The sequence below is a fragment of the Anopheles gambiae genome, chromosome X (assembly GCF_943734735.2).
Source record: "Anopheles gambiae chromosome X, idAnoGambNW_F1_1, whole genome shotgun sequence".
Lineage (NCBI taxonomy): Eukaryota > Metazoa > Arthropoda > Insecta > Diptera > Culicidae > Anopheles > Anopheles gambiae.
In genome coordinates, this window is record NC_064600.1 from 25,045,242 (window position 1) to 25,063,162 (window position 17,921).

Genomic DNA, 17,921 nt, shown 5'->3' on the forward strand with positions numbered 1-17,921 from the left:
AAGGATGGCCGTTCGCGGGGTCAACATCCTGTGGTTCAACACCCCGACGCGAGAATCACACGCACACTAAATCCTCACACGATACAATATGGCCACGGCATGTACGCAACACAACAGGATGCAGGGTACGCGACACACATGCACCATGCAGGATACGCGACGCATCCGCGAGACATCCCCGCCCAACCGACATTATCGCGCGACATTTTAAAATTTTGTATGAGAAACAACGGGCTCAAAACGTTCTCAAATCGTGCTCATTAGCAGCACTAAAGAGCACGTCTCTGCAACGGTGCGACAGCGTGTATCATACATCTAGTTTCTGTATACTACATTATTGTTCAATTTCTTTCATTCTCTCCATTCTCCCTACAAAGACTCTTACTCTCTTTTGTCCATTCTGCACATGCTTACACTCTTTATTTTACCTTCTTACTCGCACATACATATTTACATACTCACACAATTCACACTGCCTAAAACCGGTGCGGGATACACACGTACCCGTCTTGCCTGCCTTCTCTCCTCGTTCTTCCTTTCCTCCAGCTTTGCCTTCGTCGAATGGTGTGTACGCGTCCTGCTTGCTTCCCTCTTGCTGCTCCCACGTGCTGCACTAGCGAGGTGGATGTTCGTCTCTACCTTCCTGCCGCTTCTCCTCTACCAGGCGCTAGCACGTTGGAGGATCGAATCGTTCCTGCCTTCTTTCCTCTCCTGTTCTGTTTTCGGCACTCCTAGGGATAGAAGGAAATATTAACTATTTTGCCAACAGCTGTTCAATTTAACGTCAAGCACAATACTTACCAACCAATTGAATATTGCTTCTGTTGTGGTCCGTGCTCACTTCCGTTCGTGCGTGTGTTACGATTTCTTTAAAAAAACGAAATTGATTTTATATCACAATTATCAATACAATTCAGTTTGATAAAGATTGATATAACCCTTTATTAAAAACTGTACTTACCAAATAGTTTTTCCGTACTGGTTTCACGAGAGAAAAAACGGACACACACCGACGCGTCCTACCGCTTGCAAACTTGATTTCACACTACCACATTTTCATGTGAACGCGAAGCAGCGCCTTCCTCGTGTGGCTATACAGGTATTCCCCGATATACGCCATACTCGATATACACGATTTCGCTATACGCTTTTTTTCTAAATTTGACGGTTCTTTGAACAAGTAGTACTAATTTTAGAAATCGAATGTCAAATGCAAAATAAATTCCCTTTTGGTTGAATATTAAAAACCATTTCAAATGGTTTCCAACTATTTGGTTAGTTAGTTGATTTAGTTATTTGATCTAATTTCAACTGAATTTTTCAATTTTATACCATTTGAAATGGTTTTTAACCATTCGGTAGTGGTAGGTTTAGTGGCTAAAACCTACCACTTCATGCAAAGTTATACGGATATTAGTTATAATTTGACTGAAAACCTCGAAATTCGACTTTCGCTATTGAATATTCGAGATACGCTATTGCCTCCGGTCCGCATTGATAGCGTATATCGGGGAGTACCTGTACAATGATACAAAGAGCGGGCGAGAGGAGAACGCTTGCGTGAACGATTGGTGTAGCAAGCGAATTTGGACAAGTCCCAGAAAAGCGAGACGCAAGAGTTTCGCTCCAACGATGGAAAGGGATGAGCTAAATGAAACATGCGAATCGTTGATGCGACACAGCCAAGTCGCAAGCAAATACAGACCAACACCCAGAAGAGCGAGGCAGAATGAAAAATTGTGTGAATGTTAGAATGAGAAAAATGATAGATACACATAAAAATCGCACGATAATGCTGGTTGGGCGGTACCATTATCCATGCGATTTCGGTCTCATTGGGCTCTATCTGGGCGCCCATTAAAATAATCCCTTAGAAGCTCCTATCGGGCTGAAAGCGAGAAACGTCGCGGCGGCGCGATACATGTTGCATGCATGTGTACTACATTTTATGACCCCCCTCACTTTGTTTCGGATTGCAATGAGTTCAGACTCAGTTTTAACTTCGTTTTACATATTTTATATTATTTTTCACACACACACCCTCCCCTCTGGTATTTTTTAAAGATTTTTTTCTTATTGAAAAACCAAAAAAAAAAAAAACAATCGATCACATGAGACCCGCGGGAGAGTGCAAAACGGCAAAGAAAAAAAAACAACACACAAATCTCCTCCTCCCCATGGTGTTTTTCGCAAGGTGATCCCGTAGGAGAACGCGAACGCAAAAACACACACACACAGCCACGCACGCACCCAGGCAAGCACACATTCACACCCAACCCCTCCCCCTCGTGTGTTTTCGCAAGGTGATTCCGTAGGAGATCGCGAAACAGCAAAAACCACACACACAATCACGCACGCATGCAAGCACACACTCACACACACACACACACACACACACACACACACATACACACACACACACACACACACACACACACCTACCCCTCTCTTGGTGTTTTTCGCAAGGTGATCCCGTAGGATCTCGTTATGCTAGGCGGCAAAAACACACACAGCCACGCACGCGGGCATGAACACACATACACACACATAGACGCACGAGCGCACGCACGCACGAACGCACGAGGGAGCGTAAATGAAGATGCTCTATACGTTGCCGATCTCCCCCTCCCGTGTTCTCGTTCTCCGACAAGGCTGATGTGTGCCCGTTTGTGCGTGTACCTTTGCCGTCCCTCCTCTCCTTCCTCATCCGTTGACCGTTCGTTGTAAGCTGGAGGAGGAGTTCAGCGCTGTTGAAGAAATTAAAGTTAAGAATAAGATTACTCACTCTTTTTTTGTATGCTTTGTGTGTTATCATAACTTACCTTATTGCAAACAAAATCCGGAATGAAGCTCCTCGTTTAGAATATTCCGCATTCGATCACATCCTCGGCAATGCTCGACGCCATCAGTGGATGAAAGCAGGAAAAGAAACAAAAAAAAGCATCAGTCACCATCATCTTACTATCACACTTTACCATCGGTTGATGATTCTTACCTTTTCAATTTCACCAAAAAAACAGCGATGGAACCAAATCCAGAACACCAAAATCACACACGATTTCTGGAGCAAACCGACACATCCTCCCCCTCCAATTGTTTGCCGCAGACCGACGTGTGTGTGAGCAGCAATGTTCTTGATGCGGTGAGCAACGGTAAAGCACACACAAGAAGAAGCGAGACGGCTATACGAGTAGCGACTTACGCCGCCGCACACACAGCGCGCGTCATAATTTTATGCGCGAAAATCTTGAAATTGAAGTTATTCATGACAAATTGTATCGACATTTTCATACTCTGACGAACTTTTACGAAAGATATGTAAAAACTTAATGTAGTGCATTTAAATTTAGAGCAATATCATTAGCAGAACATAACATTTTGATATTTGTTTGTAAATTCAGATCCTAAGAGCTACTACTTTTTTGAACAATGAGTGTAGAAACACAAATTTTGTCTGAGTCCAGAACAGCAACAGGGAAGATGTCGTACCCTGAGTGTGGAGATGTGTGTGTATGTGGTGAACGTTGCCGCGACAAGCGTGCTTTAGGATACATCGCGTGTAGGAGGGGGTAAAATCGTTTGGCTCATTGAAAATACAGGCAAAGTTGGCGCGAAGAAAACGCAACACTGCGGATTGTATGGAAAATGTTGCGCGTTCAATCCGATTGCCATGCGATTGTCCTGGGGGATTGCATCGTTTGGGTACGAGACACAACCGAACGCGACACAGTACGGGTACACTACACATCAAGCGTACGCGAACCGCCCGGAAAATTCACAGCACTTTGGGAATACGGAGCACTTGGGACACACAACACTGCACAACACACGGCCGCAGATACACGGCACTTTCTTGAGCCAGAGCCAGATCGCAGCACGCCAACCTGTACCTCAAGATTTGCCAACCTTCTCTGGGAATGTGGATGATTGGGCGGTATTTATCACCGCGTATGAACGCACTACCGCTGCTTGTGGCTATACGGATGACGAGAACGTGACCCGGCTGCAACACGCGTTAAACGGGCCCGCGTTGGAGGCGGTTGGACACCTCTTATCTTTCCCGGACGGGTTGAACGAAGCGATCGAGACCCTCAAGTCTCGCTATGGAAGGCCCGACTTGATTGTTGAGTCCGTCATACGGAAAATAAGGTGTATGGCTGCTCCCAAGATGAACGATTTGCCCAGCTTGGTGGAGTTTGGGTTCGCTGTGAAACGTTTGCTCGGAGCAGTTAGGGCGTCGGGGCTGCATGCCTATATGTACGACGTAACGTTGTTGAAGGAACTTGTGAAGAAGCTGCCACCAGTCATCTGTATCGATTGGGCGTGGACCACAAGAAGGATGCGTGAGGTAACGTTGATGGAGTTTGGACGGTGGATTGGTGAGCTGGCGAGTGATTTGTGCCGTGTCATTGATATGACGCCCGTCCTGGGGGGACACGATACGGCACCTCGACATCCTGACCCGCTTCCAAAACGACAGCAGTTCCAACACCAACCGTTCCAGAATCGTCGAAGTCCGCCTGATCGATTCCAGCCCTCTCGACCAATTCAGATGGAATCGAACGGCACGGGGCGAGCATATCCAGCCTACTGCAACGTGACAGTCCTGCAAGAGAAGAACGTTAGTGACCCGACTCCACAGATCGACATACCTGAATCGATGCCAGCCTGCGTCGTCTGCGGTGAGAGCTGCGGATCGCTGTCACAGTGCGAGAAGTTCATGGGAACTACCGTAGCTGCAAGGAGAGCATTTGTGAACGAGCGAAGGATGTGCAGGAAATGCCTCGGTTACCACGCTGGCAAATGCCGTGCTCCACCGTGTGGAGTAGATGGATACGGCGTTCAACATTACTAGCTGTTGCACGCGGAGGACACATCATCCGGTATCAGCCGCCGCCAGGGTCAACAAACTGGGCCAACAGGTAACAATCCGGGGTCTTTTGCTAACGTTCTAACCCACGCAGGAACAAATGATGGGGCGATCCTCAAATACGTGCCGGTGTCTCTTCATGGACCAGCTGGTCGTGTAGATACGTACGCCTTTCTTGCTGATGGGTCTACATCGACACTCATGGATGAAGGACTAAGGGACGAACTTGGTTTAACTGGCACACCTCATCCGCTGAGTCTAAAATGGACGGGAGGAGTGACCAGAGAAGAGGATAATTCGGAGAGGCTGCAAATACGTATGTGCGGCTACGACGAGTCACCGACAGATGAACTGACACACGTGCACACCGTGAAGCAACTTGCGCTACCTGCACAGTCAGTCGACGTAGTTCAACTGGCCGCCAAGTACCCGCACCTGAGGGGACTACCTGTGAGGCCATATTCGCGGGCTGTGCCTCGCATACTCATCGGAGCAGATAACTGCCATTTGGGACAACCGTTGAAGACTGTGAAGGGCAAACACGGTGAACCGGTCGCTTGGAACACCAGCTTGGGTTGGGTCATTTACGGTCCTTGCGATGATCGAGACGATCAACATGCCACCTCCATGAAGACATCCTCCTGCAGTAGGCAACGGACCACGCCGAGCTGGACAACAGTGGGACACCGAGCGACAAAGCACTCGACCGAAAATCGATCTTTCCGTCGACCCGGGACCGCCTTGCAAGGCTGCGGTGCCGCAGCGGTATGTATATCTAAAAGGAAATAACGTATTTAATCCCGTTGTAGACGACCGAGCTTACGGAAAGGTAAAGGCACACTTAGCTGAAGAACGCGGCGGAAGAGTGGGCAACAATGCTTCGACCGATCGTCGGTTCTATCCGGTGACAAAATGGTCCGATCCTTCCGTGATACACGAGAAACCGCAAGACGAGGCGGCCGTGGGGCGATTTAGAAAACCAGCATATAAGTGTAGCTTCTATCCGTTGGGGGGACCACCGCATAGCAACTGCGAGGAAACTGCCAAACACTCGGTTAGGAAGGGCCGTAAAACGATCCACCGTCTCGGCAATCGTGTGCACATATGTCCGGTGCACAAGTTACAGGCTTGTAATAACTTACGCAATGATTTTAGGCACAGGAAAATAATTGTTCGGAAAACAGCACGGGATCACGGCATACCACGAGGTAGTTTGCAATAAGGAGACAGAATGTAAACAAATGCACGCGTTTTTATGACAGGTCACACAAGGAAGTGAAGCCACAGCTAAAATGACGCAAGGTGATTAAAGGCAGATAAGCTGTGGTACACTTGGAGGGACAATGTTGGAATCTCGCGTTCCAACTACCTGTCATAAACGGGACGTTTTAAAACGAGCGACCAGTACACGAACAAGGCACGAAGCGTAACAGGAAAAAAGCGTTAAAAAGGGCCGCAAGATAGGAACGTCCCCTTTTCTAAACCAATCGCGGAAAAACGGACAAATTTTTTGGCGCGTAATATTACCATAATAAATCGTTTTTGGCAAGAGATTTCATCCGCTTTGGTTTTAGTTCCCAACACTTGGTGTTGCAGTTTCGAAGGGAATGACAGCAGCCAATTACGGAATATTGTATCATTCGCCAAGTGCGAGTGACTCAAGGATTGTAGACATTTTGGAAGAATGGTTAGATCGGTTCTTGAATTTTAGCAAACTTAACATTATCGTCGATGATTTCAATATTGACTGGACGAATATTGAAAAATCTGCGAAATTGAAAAGCTTAATGGATTCAGTAAAAGATAATGAACAGAACAAAAAGATAATGAATTCACACGAATTGCTGGGCAGAGCAGAACATTGATCAATCAGGTTTACAGTAGCACAGACTCAATCAAGGTCACTACAGATCCGTTATTAAAAATATCGGATCATGAAACACTTGTTTTGAATATAAACGTGAAACGTGGTGAAACGATTCAACGAAAATTTAAATGCTGGAATAGGTACTCGAAATTTGCTCTTTGCAATCATGTGTCACAAGGTTTAAGGCAAGAAGCACCGAGCTTCTACGAAGCTGCAGACTTGGAACACATTGAAAAAAGCTATGGGCACCTTGGTTGAAGAGAAGACAATCTTGTCAAGAGAGACTAGTAGGTTGAGAGACTTTGGAACTTAGCCGTGCGAAACGGAAAAGAGACGAAGCATACCAACATTTTATTAGATCAAACTCAGGCTACAATTGGACTGAATACACTAGTCTAATGAATACATATAGCAGCAATCTCAAAACTACTGGTAGAAATTACTTTATTTTTGAGATATCTAAGCATAAAGGAAATAGCAAGGAGTTGTGGAAAGTGCTTAAAACTTTACTAAGGCCAGAGGAATCACGCGTTTATGTTGTAAAATTTAATGGGTTGGTAGAATCGGAAGATTCAACAATATGCCAGAAATTCAATTTGGTTTAGATTAGTGTTTTAGATATAAATCAAAACTTTGCTGATGCCAGAGCGCCTGATTCTTTGTTTGGTAATGATGCTACAGGAAACCAATTCAAATTTCAGAAAATTACAAAAGAGAAATTAAAAACTATTTGTTTCAGCCTGTCCAAAACAGCGGGTATACACAGCAAATTTTCAAATCCGGCTTCAGTAAAGTTTTTTACTGAAACGGTTCAGTAATCGAATATTTTACTGGTTTTCAGCATAAATATCATGTTTTTACTGATTTTCAGTAAAAGAATTTACTGAATACATTTCAGTAATGAAATTTTGACTGAAAATCAGTAAAATCAGTGTCAAATTTGGAATGTCACTGAATATCAGTAAAGAAAATTACTGAAAATGCAGCAATCTATTCCCTCAGATCTGTCAATTTAAGGAACATAAATACCAGGTAGCCCCATAGACTGAATGAAGCGGACCTGTTTAACAGAAGGGATTTATAAATGCATTCATACCATTCGACGCGTTGGGAAAAATAAAGGAAAAAGTGATGTTTCTAAATTAATTTATTTTCCTTCATCATCACAAAGTAAGAGAGCAATAAAAGAAAATGATTCGGCTATTGTTAACAACGATATTTCATCACATTTTTATTTGTTTGTAATCAAATGTCAAATCGAATTAAATTAGCTGACCTGTTTTGCTCGCAGCCTTCGTCTGTCAATCAGATGTCAAACCATTACTCATAATCCACTTGGGCTCGATGCGTGAAAAGTGCAAAACGTTTGGAAAATCAGAATAAATACACAATAAAAAGGTAGAAATTATGGAAGTTGAGTTACAGCAAGTGATAACCTCCCTCCAAACAAACGAAAATCTTTATTTGGAAGAGCTTTTCCGTAAGTATAAGTGATTTTAACCAGAATGTTTGATTGTTTCAGAAGAGAAATGGCAGATGTGTTGCAGTGTTTCTGTTGCAAGCAACTGGTTGAGGGATATGTTGATGGCTTACGACGGCATCTAAACATTCATTTTGTGAAAAAGGAGTTCGAAAAGAATCTCGTCCACTACACTTGTATGAAAAGAGGTTACTGTACGAGCTACCGGACTTTTGGCAACTTAAAGCTCCATATAACAACAAAACACCCGTTGTCACTATTTCAAACTGAAAACAATGTCATGTTGGATCCAGTCTCAAGCCATAAACTGACGGATGATACTCTCCAGCCATCTGAAAATTATAAAACCCCACCAGAAAATTCAGATAACCATTCAAATAACCAAGAAAAGCTTACCTATAACCTGGAATCCATAAGAGAATTTGCTGCTGTTTGTATTTGTCAACTAAAAGCTGATGTTTCGAAGTGATGAACTTCGGCGAGTTACTTGTTGGTCAAATAAATGAATATGTTCGTCAAAAAGTGTCTGCATTCCTTGAAAAAATTGTATCGCATATTCCGCCAGAAAAATCTGTCGCATTACAAAACAGCATATGGTTAGATAACATTTTCAAACACGTCAAAACATCTTCCAAGCAAGAATCGTTTCTAAATTCGCTTATAGGTGCAATTATGAAGCCCCGATCTATTATGCTTAATAGAAAAGAAGTAAAACGATTCATCGATGGAAAGGAAAAGTGTAAAAAGGTAATATTGAATCAGTTTCTCATATGATCACTACACTTAACCGAAACGAAAATTGCTTGTTTTGCAGGCGTATGATACTTTTCAATGTAAACCAATAGAAGAATCATTAAAAATGATTCTAAAAAACCCAGATAATAGATTGACTTTAACAGAAAAAGAATCATTTAACGAACGGTCAGGAATGTACCAATCATTCATTGATGGCAAACAGTACAAAAATAGTGACTACTTCAAAGCACACCCAAATGCTCTCAGAATTATAATTTACGAAGATGATGTAGAACCATGTAACGCATTGAGCTCAAGAGCGGGAAACAACAAAATATCAGCCATGTACTTTTAAATTCAAAATCTACCACGAAGGTTCAATGCATCAACAAAATCTGTATTTTCACTTATTTATGCAAAATCCATAGACACCAAAAACATGGCTATAACAAAATCCTTTTGCCCCTCGCCTTTTGCCTTTGAAGACCTCAAGAAATTGAAAAAGGCGTTACAATTTATATAAACAATCAAAACATTACTATTCGTGGGGCTGTTATCGTCGTGGCTGGAGATACGTAAGCCATATACGAATCATTTGGATTGGTAGGACCGTCTGCAAGATTATTTTGTCGCAAGTGCACGATTACTCGTAATAATTTCCTAAATGATCCTTTTGATTGTCAATTTCATTTATGTGACCGTGCATGGTATGAAAACAATCTCGAACAAGTGCAGAAGAAGAATATTTTATCAAAAGATAGTGGCCTGTAAACTACTGGTTGTATCTTGAATGATCTTCAGCACTACCATTTGACAAACAACCACTGCTTTGATGTTATGCATGATTTGGTTGAGGGTGTGATTCCAGTCACTCTGCAACTAGTTTTGGCACATTACTACAGAGATAAACATCTTGGTTTTTGTGTTGATTTCATAAATCATCGATTAAAATCGTTCAATTATGGATACCATGACAGCAAAAACAAGCCATCAGCAAATATTACTGCTCCTATGCTGCTAGTACCGTCACAAACACCGTATGAGACAAACAGCTTCGCAGTATCTTCTTTTATTACGAGCATTTCCTTTTCTCTTCATGCACAAAATGCCCCGTGGGTGTGAATATTTGGATCTCATAAGCGTGCTGATCAACGTTATTTGGATATCTTTTTCAACGACAGTTTCAGATTACCATTTAGCGGCATTGGAAATGAACATCAAAATATTTCACACTATGTTCATTAAATTATTCAATTGTCATCCAAATAAACTGCATCACATATATCATTATCAGGAATGCATTAAAGAAATAGGTCCTATGGAACAGAATGACTGTCGGGTTTTTGAACAAAAAAAAAAACAAATATATTAAAAACCCAAATGAATGCGTCACGAAACTACAAAAACGTGTGCTGCAGTTTGGCGAAAAGACAAATATTTGCACAAGCACTTACTATCGCAGAGAAACCTTTTAAAGACAATAACAATTATCGATCAGGTAGAATAAAAATGGTTAAGGATACATTAAGTGCTCAACTATTAAATCATCAACTGGAAGATACATGTTTTTGTTCAAAGGAAATTATCTATAACGGAATCCGGTTTCGCCAGATATGTGTCGTATCAATTAGAACAATAGTACGTAATGGAATTCCCCGTAATGGGGAAATCAAGGAGATAATGTTGATAAACGAGACAGTAAAATTATTGATTGCATCATTGGAAACAATTGAATTCAATGACATACTTCAAGCATACTTGGTCGAGAATGAAAATGATCAATTTTTGGTCGAATTATCAGATATACATTGTCACACAACCTACTATTTCTGGAAAATATATAATGATAATGCCAAGTATATTTCTCGCAAAATGTACAATGATGTTTTTTAAATTAATAAAAATAGATGCCAAAGGTATTTTAGACATGGAGACATTTATGATGTTAGATGAAACAGATTTCAATCGGCTGAAGCTAAATACTGGACAGAGAAAAAAAAATCAAAAACAACAACGAGAAAGTCAAGCCCAGAAAACAAATTTATCATCAGCTGATCTGGAAATATATGAAGAATATACATGCAATCAGTATGAGGAAGCAGCATCACCATCACTGGAAAAGGTAATATTTGTACACAATTATGCATTATTCGTTTATAATATTATTTAATTTTTCTTCTAGGATTGCGACATTGACTTGGTATTAAAACAAACTCCTGAAGGGCTAGAAATAATCGAAACACTTAAAGAAAATCATGCAACGGTGATTGCACTGACTAGAAGGATAACAAAAGTACTCAGCGATTACCTCATCAAACGTTATGGATAGTAACCCCGGTACCAAAATCCATGCGACTTTTCTCTAACGGATTGATTAAATGGCGCCCGATTAGACGATCCGATAGAAGCACTTTTCAGGCTTAACGGATAGTTTGAATGACGCGACATAGTCGTGTTGCAGCAACGTGTGATATGTATCATGCGATGTCTTTTCACCGTGCATGCGTCTGTATTTGTGAATTCATGCGGTGGTTGCGATGAGAACGAAAATTCGCTCACTCACACAACCACAACCCCCGACCCGTACACGGAACGTACGCGAGCTGTCAGTTTGTAATGCAAACAAAGTGTTGAAGTGGATCTAGTAGTTGATGTGTTTCTAAATTCAAACAACAGAAATATATTAGATACGGTAAGAGTAACAATGTCCGCTTTGTTTAGTTTGTTCTCAACAATTTGGCTGATATGTTTTTGCGTTGGATATAGATTCCGAAAATGAACCAAAACAACGTGCCGCAGTCGGTAGTAGTAAGAAGTTTCATGCATCTGGAAAAAGATCCCGCAGTATTTTGGAGAAGGAAGATGAAGAACCTGGAACTAAAAAAAAAGGTAAGATTGCATTGCATTGTTTACATGTGCGATTGTTAAATGTATGCAATTATTTTCAGCGTGCAATATAGTCCAACCGAAGTCAAGCCGACAAATTGCAGATTTTAAAACCGTCATCAAACCGTTAAAGACAAAAACGGAAACCATTGGTAAGACAATATTTGTAGGAGTGATTTCATCAATTCACGTGTAGCATTTTCAGTGAAAGCAATAGCAGTTTCCGATAACAGCAAAACGAAGGATACGATCCAAGCAGCAAGCACCTCGTCATCGTCATATCCGAAAACGGAAAACAAAAAAAAGGCACCCACTAATGAAAATGGTAAGGAACAAGGAAATAAATCTGAGGAAATTGTTGGCGGAGGACCGAAATGCAACGAATAGTTGTTATCGGCACCGTATATAGAACAAACTATGACGAACATGATTGTAACCCGACAACAATGATTAGGGTCGACACCAACTCGATACATCCACGGGTCAGATTTGATTCCAACTCAATATAAGCGAACCCGCTGCACTTCACGGGTTGGAATCGATTCCGTTTGGATCACATCCACGGATTGTGAAATGAAACGTATGACTCACCACTAGCATATAATCATTGCAAACATGTTCGTCACTCACCATCAAAATTTTAACACACTAATATCAAACAAATTTCCAGTTTTATTAGCTCCCCCAACCGCAGACGTGCAAGCAATAATGTCGTACTTAACGAAGTGTCCCTGGCGATCATCAATGAACCCTAAACAAGAACAAGAAACTCCAGTTTGTTCAACACACAAACAAAATCAACTAGAACCACAACAAGAAAATGAGCAACAACAACAACAGAAAGAGAAACAACAACAACAACAGAAAGAGAAACGACAACAACAACAGAAAGAGGCACAACAACAACAAGATCTCCAAAAAAATAGCCATGAACAATTTCAAACAGTATTGGTAGAAACACAATTTGAAGAACAATACCAACGAGATCCATCAACAAATGTTTCCACATCAAATGGTATGAAGTGCCTTAACAATCTTGAAAATATCCCATTTTTAAATATTAATCTATTTGCAGTCTCCATGACAGGGTCACATCTTCAGTATTTGCCACGTTCTAGATGCAATTCATTAGATGGTGAGTGTGATGATAATAAAATTAAATGTACTTGAATAAGTTTATTAATTTGCTTTGTTACAGATTATCTTCACAACCATTCATTCGATGAAACCCTATCCATACCGATATCGACACCCGCACCAAATGACAATAGTAAGGCAATACCTACAACAACCTCAACTACGACTGCAACTACATCAGCCAAGCAGAAAAGCAAAAAAAAAATTTCATCATTAGAGCGCAAATTGGACCTTTTAAATACCAAATTAGATTACATAATAGATGTATTACACGAAAAATCAGGACATAGTGAGCCAGTGAGTGAATTTGATTTCGAAGCAATACAGGACCAAAAACAATTAGAGGATTTTGAAAGCCAGCTAGGAGAATCAAATGGTATTTTTAAACAAAAAATTTTAACGGAACTGCGAAGTTCATTAAAGTTAGGGAACTCTAAATACCAAATACACCAAGCATTGGACTTACTATTTTCCCGGCAATTTTTAGCTAAAATGACTTGGTCCGGACGCAGTAAAACAGAGCAAAAGATTCCTTTCTCGTCCTACACTAACATAAAAAAAATATTCTTGGAAATTGCGGAGACAAAATTTGTGAAACCGGCGGAAAGATTTGTTTTTGATTATATAGGACAGAAATTACGACATGCCAGCTCTAGACTTAATTTGTCCGGAGCTCGTGCTTCTACTTCTCATAATTTTAAGCCTAAACACTAAATAAGGTAATGCTAGAGAAAAAAGAATTAATAACAAAGCATGTTCCTTTATATATTACATTATATTATGTTAATTATGTTCGATATGCTTACACATGATCTTATACTTGTGATAACATATGTTAAGTATATAATGAAACAAAGTTTGAATTTATGAAATGAATTAAAATTAAAAGAATTTAAAATTCTAAGCAATGTGAACTATTATTAAATAAATGAACTGTCAGGATTGCTCTTTATGAATATGTTTAATTATGTTTACGATAGCCCGGAGTAAGTTTTAAAAAATATTACTGGGGATCTTTATTTGCGAACTGCTAAACTAAGACTAAAGCTAACTTCTGGATTCGGTGGTATTTAGCTAGGCTGGTGTTTTCGGTGCTGCCAGGTTTGCCGGTCACGTTGTCGTCCACGTTTATGATGATCATGTTGCCTCGGTCCGTCTGAGCATACGACATCACACCTGGTCGTGGGAACCTGCTTCCAGTGGAGTTCCCGTTGGAACTTGACTCCGCGCGTGGAGTAACATCGATGGCACGCTTGCGACCGTTTTCTTACTCAGCACCTGTATCATAGCGCGTAGCGCATGTGTACATAACTCCTCCCTCCTTAAACGTCGAGCGTCCTCGATCGACTTACCGACGTTTGCAGTGGGATGATGTTGTGAATAGCTTCGGTAGTTTTTTTCTTATCTGCATGCTTGGTTTTGTGTTTGTAGATGCAAAATGCAGTTATAAGAAAGCTTGTTAGAACAACAATTAATATCCCTCCTGCAATTGTATGCGTGCGTAAGCGGAGTGTTATTGTATGGAGTTGATGTATGTAACTAATATGCATTGTGTGCAGATCTTGTATACTTGGCTTGTTAAGAGTTATTTCTGTTTTGCTGCCAGTTAAGGGTAGGAAGTAGTCTTCTTGGTCTAACACATCAATATGCGCAGTAAATGTGCTATTTAAGATTTTTACGGTGCAATTGCCGGTTTCAATTAGTGTGGGTACTGCTATTATTTGGCTGTTTGAACATGAATCAATGACTGGCACTCCAAGGGTGGTATCGATTAGAATGACTCCTGGTTTCATTTCTCGTATTATCGTATGCTCGGAGCTCGTGGTGGTGGTACATTTAGATGGATGATTTCTGATGATATTTGAGATACACTTGTCGTTTAGTGGTTGTGGGTTGTTGCAAATCGTGCACTCCTCGTTAACATTGAAAATGGTGTTTTTATGTTTGGCTACAAATTTTACATCCGTCTCTACTCGGGTGTTGTTTACGTTTAGAGTTTCTATTCGTAAGAGGTCATAATCTTTTCGCTCTACTATCGGTATTTTTACTACTAGAAATATTTTTTTACCTATTGCTGTAACTATGCATGAAACATATTGTGAAATTTCCTCTTTAAAGTTTAGAAATATTTTCTGATCTTTTAATGTTTGCCATATATATTCCGTTTCGTTTGACGATAGAATATTTTTGTTTATTATGTTAGAACGAGCAAAGCTAATCTGTTTTTCTATGTCTTCTAGCAGTTGTACAATGTTATCAATGTTCAGGATAAGATTTACTTGTTCTATTTCAGTTTTTACGACTTTTATCTGATTATTCATTTGATTTTCGATTTTTTTAAGAGTTTGTGTAATTTTGTTCACTGATTTTTCTATTTCGGAATTAATTCTAACTTGAGCGTTAATGTTGGATATGATTTTGTTTTCTGAATGTTCTTAATGTTCTAGGTTGCTGTTAATTATGTTCAAATCTTCTTGATCTGGATTTCCTGCGATTATTTTTATAATTGTTCCTAAACCATTTATTATGCCTTTCTTTTGTTTTCTAGGTCTTATATTTCCTAATTTCTTATAAGCTGATAGGATTTTATAGTCTAAGGTGTCCTTAAGATGGTTGGTTAGGCTAATATTATTGGCTAAATTCTGAATATAGTTAAGGTTAGTTTCTATTTTTTCCAGATTTATTGTATGTATTACTCTATGATATTCAATTTTTATTTTGGCCGTTCCTATTTTTATTGCGACTATTCTATCTTCTCTAGGAATTTCTCTGTAAATTGTTGCTGTTATAAGTTTTGAATTAGTCAAAACTATTATGAGGAAAAGAATCATTCCAAATTTCATTTTTAGTTTTTATAATATTCAGCTGTGATTTCTGTAAGGATGAGAAAGAATTTAAATGGTATGTTAGGTTTTTCGTTTCCTTTTCAATTTTGATTTATGAATTTTTCTTCCATTTCGGTCTAAAATATTTGTAGCTAGGTTATCGAAAACTTTCGTTTCACGATACCTTTCTTCGTGTTTTAAATTATTTCTTTTCCTTTCGAAGATCGTGTCATTGTCTTTGAATAATTCTGGTTCTTCTCGTGTTTTGTTTAATTTTTCTATGTATTTGGATTTTTTTTCTTTTTGTTTTGTGGCATACACTCTATAAAGTTCCTCTTTTTGTTTAATTCTTTCTTGAAGGTCCTCAGGGATAGGATCTTCGTTTTTGAAGCCGAAAAATAGTTCTTTAGGGGATATGTTTGTTTGAGAGTGTATAGAATCATTGTAAATTGAGACTGCCAAATTAATTTTTGAAGTAGTTGATAATTTTTTTGTAGAATCTCTTAGTGAGATTATGTTGTGCAATTCTCTTATTGTTCTATGGACAATTTCAATTGTTCCATTTGAAGAGGATTGACCAACACTTGTATAATGGAATTCTACATTATTTTCTTCAAGAAATTGTTTGATTGTGGTGGATTTAAACGAACATTCTTGGTCCATTACAAGCAAACAAGGTCTTCCAACGTTAGCAAAGAATTGGGTTAGTGCTTTTAGTATATGTATAGCGTTTCTTGATTGTAAAGGAATCGCCATGGTTAGTCTTGAGAACTTATCGCAAAGGGTTAGAAAATGTTTATCACTAATTATAAAGATGTCCATATGAACGATTTCCAAAGGTTTTTTAGGAGTGGCAGTAATTTGATATTTTTGTTTATATGGGCGTCTTTCATATTTAGCTTTTTGACATATTTTGCAAATGTTAATAAATTTAGTAATTTTAGTTTTCATGTTTGGAAAATAATATTTTCTAGCAATATGTAGTTTGGTCTCAATAATTCCTCTATGGTTTGCATTATGTTGTCGTTCAATAATCAAATCTTGGTCAATTTCATCAGTTACATCTTCTAAAATTGTTTTTGTCCAAAATAGTTTGATCGATTTTCATAGCTAGTCCAACATAGCTGGTCCAAAAAGGGGTGTTTTTATTGTTATTCTATGATAATTTCCGAAAAGTGTAATTGCTTCTCGAGAATCATTATTATTTTCTTCTAGTATTATTTGATTTCTAAATTCATTTAGTGGTTTTTCAGTTGCTGGGATGAATTCGTCATCATTAGTATCTGCTGAGTGTTGCGTCATAGTGTCAGTATTGTTAGAGGCACTATTTGCATTTAATTCGGATGTTAAAGCAGGATTTTCCGTTATGCGGGATAGTACATCTGCATTTCCATTAAGAGTACCTTTTTTATACTTAATTTCAAATTCGAATTCTTCCAAGGCAAGTTTCCAATGAAGAAGTCTTCTATTTAAATCATTTTTCTGTCTTAGCCAAACAAGGGGTTTGTGGTCAGTTCTTATTTCAAAAACTGTTCCGAAAATGTACGGTCGGAAATGCTTGGTTGCCCAAACAATGGCGAGTAGCTCTTTTTCGGTAGCTGGATAGGGTAAACGTACCTATAGTGGTGCTAGTACCAATAGTGGTGGTATTGCACTAAAATGCGTCTCATACGATAAATTAACAGTAGTTAAGTTTTTTTATGATAGTGTGAAATGTTCTCTAGCCTTTTACAAAGGATTTAAAAATGAAATTTGGCCATTCCGTTTCTTAGTGACCGAAAAATCCATTATTTTGTGAAAGGTATCAACATTTTTCCAAAATCCTTAGGATTTCATAACAATACTCATATTCTTGTTAACGTTCTAAATGACCACATAACAATGCAATTATTAGTTTTTTAACATAATTGTTATCAAATTATATTGTTTTATTCACATTCATTGGCTTTTGACCATATTTACGTATTTTTAGGTGTTATTTACGATAGTGCCATTATAGGTACACCAAACAGGCATGTTCCTATAGTGGTCCTAGTTCTAAAATCAATTAAAACAGCTAATTTTAGATTTTTTTCGACGACATTTTTGACATGTCGTACTGTTTTCATTAAAATAAGCAAC

At 39.3% G+C, this 17,921-nt stretch overlaps 1 protein-coding gene and 1 long non-coding RNA gene across 2 annotated transcripts; one reads left to right on the top strand and one right to left on the bottom strand.

The window, feature by feature from the left end:
* Positions 1 to 222: 222 nt before the first annotated feature.
* LOC133392170 (uncharacterized) lies at positions 223 to 1,353 on the bottom strand. Its single transcript, XR_009765500.1, has 3 exons — positions 962 to 1,353; positions 802 to 867; positions 223 to 731 (listed from the first exon to the last, which is right to left on the bottom strand). It is a non-coding gene; the product is annotated as an uncharacterized LOC133392170 (long non-coding RNA).
* Positions 1,354 to 11,950: 10,597 nt separating this feature from the next.
* On the top strand, positions 11,951 to 13,689 carry LOC133392187 (probable E3 ubiquitin-protein ligase bre1). Its single transcript, XM_061651449.1, has 3 exons — positions 11,951 to 12,853; positions 12,914 to 12,973; positions 13,037 to 13,689. The coding sequence occupies exons 1-3, from the start codon at positions 12,454 to 12,456 to the stop codon at positions 13,687 to 13,689; spliced, it is 1,113 nt and encodes a 370-aa protein (XP_061507433.1). The 5' UTR covers positions 11,951 to 12,453.
* Positions 13,690 to 17,921: the final 4,232 nt, after the last annotated feature.

Bases quoted from the DNA above. Each gene is read 5' to 3' on its own strand.
- LOC133392187 (XM_061651449.1), top strand. From the start codon at position 12,454: ATGTTCGTCACTCACCATCAAAATTTTAACACACTAATATCAAACAAA. The intron at 12,854-12,913 runs GTATGAAGTGCC...ATCTATTTGCAG, and splicing joins AAATGTTTCCACATCAAATG to TCTCCATGACAGGGTCACAT. The intron at 12,974-13,036 runs GTGAGTGTGATG...GCTTTGTTACAG, and splicing joins TAGATGCAATTCATTAGATG to ATTATCTTCACAACCATTCA.